The sequence below is a fragment of the Myotis davidii genome, unplaced genomic scaffold (assembly GCF_000327345.1).
Source record: "Myotis davidii unplaced genomic scaffold, ASM32734v1 scaffold238, whole genome shotgun sequence".
Lineage (NCBI taxonomy): Eukaryota > Metazoa > Chordata > Mammalia > Chiroptera > Vespertilionidae > Myotis > Myotis davidii.
In genome coordinates, this window is record NW_006293779.1 from 3832453 (window position 1) to 3842525 (window position 10073).

The window sequence follows — 10073 nt, forward strand, 5'->3', positions numbered from 1 at the left end:
GCAGGTTGGAGCACCCTCGCTGGTTTGCCCTTCTTACACTGTGAAGGTCACTTCTCTGCCAGGATCTGTCATCGGGGCGCCCTTGCTTCTTTCCCACAAATGTGTCTCTTCTAGAGCCTTGTGCAATTACGGCTCATTTCTCCAGGTTTCATGTGGCCTCTGAAAGAATTAAAAGCATAAGCACGTGCAGAGATAATCTGCTTCCCAAGAGAGTAAGTGCAGAGAAGTTCTATATTAGAGCACACTGCCAGTGCTGACTGGCTGGGGCGTGATTAACCTAATAGGCTTAAAGTCCCACTTGCCGTCCACATCTGCCAGGACACGAGCTAACGCAGGCCCCTAATCCAGGAGCCCGCGGTCCTTCACAATTGCCCCACTGCTCACTGACTGCAAAGGGGTCAAAACTTCGGACAACATTGGACACAGGCACCATCACCTCTACACGGGGGCCAGGGAGTCAGAAAGCTCGTTCCGAGTTGAGGACACGATACCACGGACTTCAAAGGATTCCGGCCTGGAAATTGCATGGATGGACAAGTAAGACTGCCTTTTGCTGCTATTTCGATGTGATTCTTTAGAAATTATGAGGGTTGAGGGCAGGAGATGAATACAAGCTGAAATCATGGGGTGTACACCGTCCCACAGTGACATCATCAACAGCGTGGCTAAGAGTGGCATCCAGTTTTTTAAAAAGCCCAAAGGAGTTCTGCCAGAAAGTCCGGGGGGCAGTGAGAGGGGCGCCGTCCCCGTGCTGGACCGAAGCTCCACCTGCTATGACTCTGGGGGGGCCTTGCCCCAGGGACAGAGGCCGACAGAGGCGCAGCCAGGTCCCGGGTGGGCCCAAACCTTGGCTGAAGGTCACTGTCAGCTCACAAGAGATTCCACTGCAGGCAACAGGGAGGATCTGGAAGGACTGATCCCAGAAACCAAAACCTCCCCATCCCAGCTGAACACATCACCAAGCCACATGGCTAAGGACATTCCATTCAAGACACAGAGTTCCCGCGAGTCGCAGGGGGAAGCCTTTTGTGGGGAAGAGAGTGCAGAGAGGACCACCCAGGGGAGCTCCCTGTGGGAAAAGAAGGCCAAAGGCCCCAGGTCCAGGCAGCAGGGCCTCCGTTGCCAAACCGCCCTTCCCGCTCAGGGGTCTGAAGTCAAAGTGGACTTCCCCGAGCCCCTGGTGAAGGCCCACCAGCACGCTTACACCTACCTGCACTCCTGCCTCTCCAAATACGAAGCCATCCTGAGCCTCACCCGCCAGGCCACCCAGACCCGGGAGCTGCTGCGGCCCATGGTCAGCTTCCTGCTGCTCTGCTTCAAGGAGGCCAACCAGCTCTTGGGGGAGATCTCCAGGGATGGAGAGGCGCTCCTCCGGGAAGTCGGGGAGGATCTGGCCTGGCCATTGAGGAAGGGGGAGCCCCAGGAGCAGCCGGATCTCCTGCAGCAGCTGCTGCAATACACGGTGAGCCGGCTGCAGGTGCTGGGGGGCACGGTGGCCTCGCTCACCGGTGGCTGCCTGGAGGGCTCCGGCAGCCACCTCCAAGCCACGGCCAGCCACTTGGAACACCAGCTGAGCGTGAAGAGGGGTATGGATGAGCGCCTCCTAAGGACTCTGGGGCAGCTGGAGAGCTTGGCGAGCAGCCACAGCGACCCTGGGGTGCAGGGCCTACCCTTGTGCTCTGAGGACAGTGGCATCGGGGCGGACAGTGAGTCTGTGCACCAGGTGGACAGGCTGGGCAAGCAAGCCAGCTGGGACCTAACGCCGGAGCCTGCAGAGTGGAAGCCAGGGGTTCCCCCCACAGCGGAGGCCGGGCAGTTGGGACATACCTGGCAGCAAAGCCCATTCTGGAGGGGTGCAGACCGACCCCAGGACTGGCCGCTCTCAGGGCCTCCTGGGGCCAAGGTGCAGCCAGCAGCAAAGGGTGGAGCAGGGAGCCTCAGCCCCTCCAGCTCAGGCCTAGAAAGTGCTCCCCGCAGGTCAGGAGGGCTGGGCAAAGGCAATGCATGCGACTCCTTTGGGGCCGGGGTCTCCCTGGATTCACATCTTCCTAAAGGCTCCGGGTTGGTGACCACTCCCTCCCTCGGTGCCGGAGAAGACAGCAGCACAGAGGAGGGGGAAGACAGCCTGCATCTGCGGCCGCGGTCTTCACCTGCTGGCCCGGGGGGCCCGTTTCAGCTACTCCCCAGGAGGCTGAGGAGCCCCCAAGCGCAGGAAATGATTCTGAAGATGAAGGAAGCCATCAGTGACAGGATCAAGTTCGTCCCTGTGTCCTCTGGGCACCTGGATTGGGCTGAGGAGGAGGAGAGGACAGTGGTCCCGCCACGACCGAGCACGGTCCATGGCAGCAGGGAGGGCCCCGTGAGGCAGAGGAGGTCCCAGTCAGAGGCGTGTCTGAAGAGCCACGTGGAGGAGCTCACCCTCCGGGAGCTGCGGAGGGTCCAGGGAGACCTGAGCCAGCGGCTGGAGGCCTTCTACGCCCTGGGCACCCGGAGGCGGGGGCAGAGCAGGGGGCAGGTTCTGCTGCCCAGAGCAGCATCTCTGCGGCCCGACCACCACAGCAGGGGCGCCCCGAGCAGCACCATCAGCAAGCTGAAGGCCTCGCTGACCAAGAGCTTCAGCATTTTGCCAAGTCAGGACAAGAGCATTCCGCAGACACGCAATCCCCGCCCAGAGGGTGAACAGCTCCGGCAGGGGACAGCTGAGTGGATTTCAGCTGCCATCCCACCAGGGGAGAGGGCCAGGGAGGCTGCCAGGGCCCATCCCCCCAGAACCTCAGTCAAGAAACTCATTGAAACATTCAGTCCCACTGAGAGTCTGCGGACACTGGGCGAGTCCAAAGACTCTGGGCCGGGCTCCTGCCTCAGGAAGTGGGGGGTCCCCATCATGCCCCCCAGATTTCCCATTTACAGGGGGCTTGCCCCTTTGTATCCAAAGCCCCAAATCTCTCCCGCAGCGGGCCCAGGCTGGAGGCCCTTCGCTCCCGCCTTTCCCCCTCTGCCGGCAGCGCCCACGAGGGAGGACCCTCCCCATGAAGCAGAGGACCCAGAGCACCTCCCCCCGCCACCCCTGGAAATCCTGATGGACAATTCCTTCATTTCTCTGGAGCCCACCGAAAGCAGCAAGCTGGCAGGGAGCTCCCCTGAAGGAACCCACATGCCAGGGCTGGGGGAGGCTGGCTCTGCCCAGAGAACATGGGCTTCCCTAAAGCTAGGAGCCTCCATGAGCCCCGCTGACCTGTTGCCCAGCAGGCACGCGGCCACCCCCACCAGGCCCTGCAGCACACGGCCAGGGGGCAGCAGGAGCAGCTGCAACCCCGGGAAGCTGGCCGGGGACCTCAACCCGCCACCAGCGATCAGCCGAAACCCAGAGGCAGAGGACGGTGGGGCTCAGGGTCAGGCACACGTGGATAGTGCCGTAAGCCTCTCCAAGCAGCCCCGGAGGGCAGTTCCCTGGCACCGCTCCAGCCATACATCTGGGCAGAACAGGACCTCGGAACCCGGCCTGCCCAGACCAACTCGGGGGCCGCATTCTTCTGAGGCCCCAAGGCAGAGCCAAGAGAGCAGCTCCCCGCTGGGCCGGAAGGCCTCTCCTACCAGGGCACACGGGGCGCCCAGAGCAGACAGGAGGCACCCAAGCCTGTCCTCCTCCCACAGACCTGCTCAGCCCAGTGTCCCCTCTGTGCACGGGTCCCCCGGCCCCACAATCAGCCCTCCAGCGAGCCCCAGGGCACTGAGCCCCCCAACAGTGCCGCCACCCCAGCACCAGCTGCCCAGCCTGCCCTCTGAGAGCCCACTTGCTCAGCACAAGCTCTCCAACCCCCCTGCCCAGTGCACAGAAGCAAGGTCCCCGGCCTCTGGTCCCTCCCCTCCCACTCCAGAGTCCCCGCCTCAGGGGCACAAGGAAACAAGAGGTTCTGAAGACAGTGAGGCAGCCACAGCCAAAGCATCTGGGAACACATGTCCCGGGTTCTGCCCAGCCACCTCCTCTCTGTTTGAAGCTAAATCGTCATTCTCAACAGCCCACCCACTCACCCCTGCGCTGCCACCTGCAGCTGGGGGCCCTCGTGAGACCCCCACAGGATGCTGGAGGAGCCGCTCAGGGCCACGACTGAGGGGGGGCTCGCAGGGGGGAATGACTCTGTGTGCCCTCAACCCTCAGCCCTTCATCAGGAGGACAGCTTCCGACCGCCAGCCAGGTGTCCGCCTTCGCCTGCCTGCCCCGGGCGCCACCAGCAATGCTTGTGAATCCCAGCGTGGCCAGAGCAGGTAAGAAGAGCCCTCGGGCCATGGCCCTCTGTTGCCAGAATAGACAGATGGGCCTTTGGGATCTTCTGGGTCCATAGCTTTCAAACTGTGCTCCAAGAGAAGAGGCAATTAGAGAAAAAGATCTAGCAATGCCCAGCCCTCTCCCCCTTAGGCTCCCCAAAACTGTGAGCCCCTGTGCTTTCATTTGTCACTCATTTCGGGCTCCTGGGATTTGCATTGAAAAAAGGTTCTGCTGCATTACAAATACAGCTGAAAGCAATCTAGTCCAGCCACACAGCCCTGTATTTCCGAGGTGGGGAAACTGAGATGAAGTACTTTGCCACTGGCAGAGTGCCCGTCACCCTGTACAGGTCCAGCAGCCCAATTTCTGTCATCTCTGCTTCCCTGCGATAGACCAGCACCAGGTGGGCATTTTTCAAAGGCTTTGGTCCCAGAACGCCTTTAAACTCTTAAAATTGACTGAGAACCCAAAAGAGCCTTGGAGTGTGTGCGTGGGATCCATCACTTTTCACTGTATTATAAATTAAAATTAGGAAATGTTTGAAATATTAATTTTTGAAAATGTGACCCCATTGTATGTGAACATGAATAATATATTCTTGTGAAAGTTAACTATATTTCCACAACAAAACCCTTCGTGAGGAGCGGCCTGCCTCACATTCCTGCCAATCTCTTTAGCGGATGGCTTCACGGAGAGACAGCTGACTCCCAGATGTTCCAGCAGTCAGTCTGCCCTGATGTCGCACATCAATTAGACAGGAAAACCACTCCGCGTTCGTGGGAGAATGAGCAAAAAGGGCAAATAATATCTTAGTATCATTATTAAAATGGTTTTGACGTCATAGACCCCTCACCAAAAGTGTCTCAGGGACCCCTGGGGACACATCTTAAGGAAGGCTGCTCCTGGAGGTGTGAACAGAAGTTTAGCTTCCCCGTCCCCCAAGCACCTGCCCTCACTTCTCCCCGAGTTCAGCCTCCTTCCCCCACCCCCTCCTCCCTTCAGAAGTCTGGAGAGTAGGAAGGAGACTCCCCATCAGCGCCCTTGGCCGACAGATCTAAGTGTGCTTTCTCATGCGGCCAACTGACTCGCCTGCCATTGGCCCACACATGCAGACACCTGGGCACACGGCTGCCACGGGCCAGGCGCCACCTGCCTGAGCACCGGACGGACTGGTATGCTCAAGTGGCTGTTTTACAGAATAGATGGAGAAGTGTGTCTTTTCCAGAACCGTGGCATGACAGGGGGGTGGGAGCGGGGGGGTGGACATAAATCTGAGGCCTATTAGAGAGGAAGTGTTATCAGTGTGTCTTGATATCAGCTCAGACAACGCTCTGCCAGCGCCGGGCCCGCTATCTCGCACTGCCCACGGTTGTGTAAATCAGCAATCCATTTCTGCCCGCGTGATACGGGCTACAGACTTCACAGCCTGTCTAGGCAACATGGTAATTTTTTTATAAAGTGCTCGGCAGTCAATTTTAAATAAAGATATTATCTCAGGAAAGTTGTGCCTTATTATGGTTACATAAACTTCCCCAGCCCCTTGAAAGAAAATGAAGTATTGATTATTTTCGCAAGAATCTTAATATAACATTGCTCTTTTCTTAAATCCAAAATGAGCTTCCTGCAGCACAGTGCCTTTCATCGGAGAACCTCTCTAAATGTTAATGCATTATCCTTCACACCAGCCACTCGCTCGGCTATTAGATTTCTAAAACTGGGCCCTTCAGGAGGAGAGCTGGAAAGAACAGGCACAATAAAATGACATTAATTAAAAGCACTAACATTTTAAAACACCAGGAGCAGTAGCAAAGCAACATAAAATTGTTCAAGGAGAAAACAGAGCCCTTCTCAGACGCTTTTCCTCAGAAAAGGGCAGCCAAAAAGGTGGTTTTATGACCCGAATCTCCGTGCTTAGAGATATTGGGGGTGGGGAGAGTACTTGTAGCTTGAAAGAGAGAGGAGAATTCATGAACAGGCACCTTCCCAAGGTCACGTGGAAGGTCACATAATGACTCACACCCATCCCCGTCTCCTGGTAAGACCACACCTCTGAGCCATTCCCAATTGTGAAACTGCGCACGCAATGGATGGGCTGGGAAATGCTCATTCCCCACGCCCACCCATGTAAAGTTGGCGTCTGGGAGCAGAAGCGTGCCAGCTGTGAGAACTCCACTCTGTAGATGACAGGCATTTTGTCCTGCCCTCCTGCGGACGGGAAGCTGTACCAGGAAACTGACCGTGCGCCAAGCCGCCAAGCCAGTTCAGAGAGCCAGACCCAGCCAGAACCCGCTCAGAGCGCCGGTTCCTCAGCCAGGGACCTGCAGGGACACAGCCGCACCCGTGGGACCTGGAGCTGGCCTGCAGCTGGTGATGACGCCTTCAGGTCATCTGAGCTAGGCACAGGCCCTTTGATAGAAAAAAATGGTATTTACATATACCCGATCTCGGGGCTCAGGGGATTGGGCACATCCTTGGAGGCACGCCCAGGAAGCTCAGTTACTGAGATGCAACTGTTCTTATGTGTGAATCCCTGGTGGAGGCCGCTCGCTCTAAAGACTCTGCATGCTGGGGCACGTGAGCATTTGGGAAGGGTCCAGACTTTCTCCCCTAAATGTGGTGCTTTTAGTCTTTAAGACTGGACGCCCCAGGCAGGGTCTCTCTGTAGAGCACACACACACACACACACACACACACACACACACACACCATAAAAGTGGAATATAATTAATCCCCCTGTATTTCACATGCCTTTCCACTCTGGCTAAAGTCTGGGCCTCACAGTCTCACCTCTGGGAAGAATTTGATTGAAAATGTTAACCTCAGTGACAACCCATGCTCAAGCATCCTAGGCCAGTGAGCGTAATGTCCTGTTTGGTCAGCTCAGCAAGACTGGACGCCCCAGGCAGGGTCTCTCTGTAGAGCACACACACACACACACACACACACACACACCATTTCCTGGCTCAGGCTACCTGTCTCCACGGCAGCTCTGGGAACAGGTAGAAACACGGTCACATGGCAACCAAGGAAATGGATCTCCTAACCTGAGCTTCATGCAGATGTGGAACCTGGCTGAGGCTGGGCAAGAGTTCTAGGACCACATCACGTGTCAGACCTCGGAGTCGGCCTCCTCCGGCACTGTGTGCCACAGGCTCTCCTCTGGGCATGCCCCTCCCCGTTCCTGCCAGCGGCTCCCGGGAGCAGGGAAAAGAAGAAAGGTGTGAGCTGTGGCCACACGGGGTCCTGCAGGGACCTGGGATGGGGCCAGATCCCAACACGGATGAGACTGGCTCTCGGTGCCATGGTGGGTCCCTCACAGCCTGAAATCATATGTGTGTACCAGTCTGACACCCACCCCACCTCACAGCTCCCCCATTCCTGCCACCTTGATCCTGGTGGGATCCAAACTCAAACTTGTCCTCCACTGGACACCCCACAGGGGCCTAACCACACGGAGTTGAGCCCACAGCGTGCTAGAGCTCACGGGACAGTCAGGAGCGTGCTGACACAGGCAGAGAGAAGGGCCTCTGGTCTGTGCACGTGGGGAGCCAGTCTTATCCTGCCCGAAGGTAACTGATGGAGAGGCTCTGACCTCAGAGCTCACCTGCAGTAGACAGGATGGCCCCAAGGGCCCTTTGCAGGTGCGACGTCCTATTCTTGCTACAAAGCAGCACAAAGTGACAGCTGGCCGTTTATTGAGCACGTATCACGAGCTATTAACATGCCAAGAGCTTTACAAGCTTCACCCAATGTTGATACCTTTGAGTGCCCTAGGAGATGGTACTATTGTTATCTTCATTGTACACAGAAGAGAACCAGAGAGATCAATTAACATGCTGCAGGTCACACAGCTACCAAGTGGAAGAGCCGGGACTTGAACCCAGACAGCCAGACTCCGGCCTCCATGCGGTAGTCACGAGGCTAGCCTGCCAGCACACAGCCAGCGTGGCTCTCTGAGCTGGTCCCCCTTCCGGCCCAAGCTGGCTCCATGCTTGTGACCACCCTCCATTCTGCACTCCCAACGCACACTGGGCGTCCCTCCCCATTCAGAGCCCCACTCACTCTATCACTTAGCTGCCAGAAGGTCCGTTCTAGCCACATGCCAGCCGGGCCAAGCCGCTTCCATTGCACTCCACTCAGGAAGAGGGTGGCAGCTGAGTAAAGCCGGTGGGGAGGGGGTGGGCTGTATTGTTGGAGGTGTTTTTAATTCAACTAGCTGAGCCTCGCCCTTTATTAAATAAGTGCTTTAGAAACAAAAACAAAATAAAGGCCAGCTCCCAGAGTTCCCGAGGGAGTGGCTTTGTTCAGAGCAGCAGATCCTGGGCATGAGAGGAAGAGCAGGACTCAGCCTGTCAGTCGAAACTCCAGGAGCTTGGCTTCCACCGTGCCCGGCCACCGCGGGCGCCTCGAGGACAGCACCTGCCAGGCAACCCTGATGCAGAAAGGCAGAGTCTGGGACAGACAGGGAGGGGCGGACGGAGAATATAGAACAGGGTGGGGCCAGAGGAGCAGCAGAGGCTGTTTGATCGGCACCTGTCCTTTCTCTCAGCAGCAGCAGTGAGGAGAGCCCCAAGAAGGACACCGAGCCGTGGAGCGGCCCCTGCGCCCCAGAGCTAAAGGGCGGGAGGGCCGCGTCTCCCTCAGAACTCTGTGTGCTGGGCCACGGGCTGCACCGGGAGGCCAGCGCCGGCCGCACCCAGGACAAGCCCCAGCGGAAGGAAGTGGCCTGACAGGCTGGCCAACAGAGTCACACTGACACCAGTCACCCCGAAGGCAAAGAGAAGAGTGACGGCCGAGTGTCAGGCTGCCCCTGGACGGTGGGCCAACCAGCTCCTCCAGGGGTGTCCTGGGAAGGCCTGGGAGCGCCCCGTCCCACGGGTCTGCTAAGTCATGAACAAGCACTGTTTTCAGTCCCAGCTCCTGGGTTCTCTTGAAATCCAAAAGTTAACTGTAACTCTGGATCCCCCAGGACACTCGTAATCCTTCCAGCACTGGCTTCCTTTAGGGAGGAATGTATTTACGCTCGGTGGGCAGGTGTTTTACCTGAGTCCGCTCTCTGAAACCATCTTATCCTCACCACAATAAACGAAGCAGATAGCATGTTCCTGGTTTTGCAGGTCAGAAAACCAACGCACCCCTCACCCAGTGACTTCCCTGAGGTCACACAGCAAAACTATGAACGGGGGTGGGGGCCTGGAATCTATTGCCTCCCTTTACATTTCATTGCTCATGAGCATCCCGTCACTCCATCCGCCTAAAGCAGATCTCGTCGTGCAAGTGGTGGGAAAGCTCTGCTTTTTAATCCCAGGGATTGCTCCAGAGATGAGAAGACTGAGGTGGAATTAAAGTACACAGTCCCACCCCCCTTTCTCTCCCCCAGCTCAGCACCAAAGCCCTAAATGCAAAGCTTCCAGCCCATCCAAGCAGCCACATCGCCTCTCACATACATCTCAAATGCCCCCCCCTATGCATTCGCATGCCTCTCAGAGTGAGTGGGCACGACCTCTCCGTCCAAACAAGGCAGCCTGTTCTCCAAGCCCCGTGGGGCCTGGGCTCGGGGGATGTGGAGGTAAGGTCTCACACGTGCGGTCTCCCCCAGGGTCTTCTTGGCCACCTTGACCCGGGTCACCTGCAGAACTTCTGCTGGAGTTGAAATGGAAGTGAAGAACGGTCATTTGTGCCAAACACCTGCTTCTGCCAACAAGCTAGATATTTGCTGCGGATCTTGGAATTTTTCCATTGGAGACTGTGGAGAGCTTTCTACTTAGGAAAGAATTTGCAGTAATTGGGTGACTCAGTGCCAGCT

The 10073-nt window shown here is 57.2% G+C and overlaps 1 protein-coding gene across 1 annotated transcript; it reads left to right on the plus strand.

Annotated features, from left to right (window-relative positions):
- Positions 1–327: 327 nt before the first annotated feature.
- Positions 328–9247, plus strand: LOC102774206 (chromosome unknown open reading frame, human C2orf71). The gene is made up of 2 exons (XM_006767572.2): positions 328–4266; positions 8820–9247. The coding sequence occupies exons 1-2, from the start codon at positions 623–625 to the stop codon at positions 8995–8997; spliced, it is 3822 nt and encodes a 1273-aa protein (XP_006767635.1). The 5' UTR covers positions 328–622; the 3' UTR covers positions 8998–9247.
- The last annotated feature ends 826 nt before the right edge of the window (positions 9248–10073 follow it).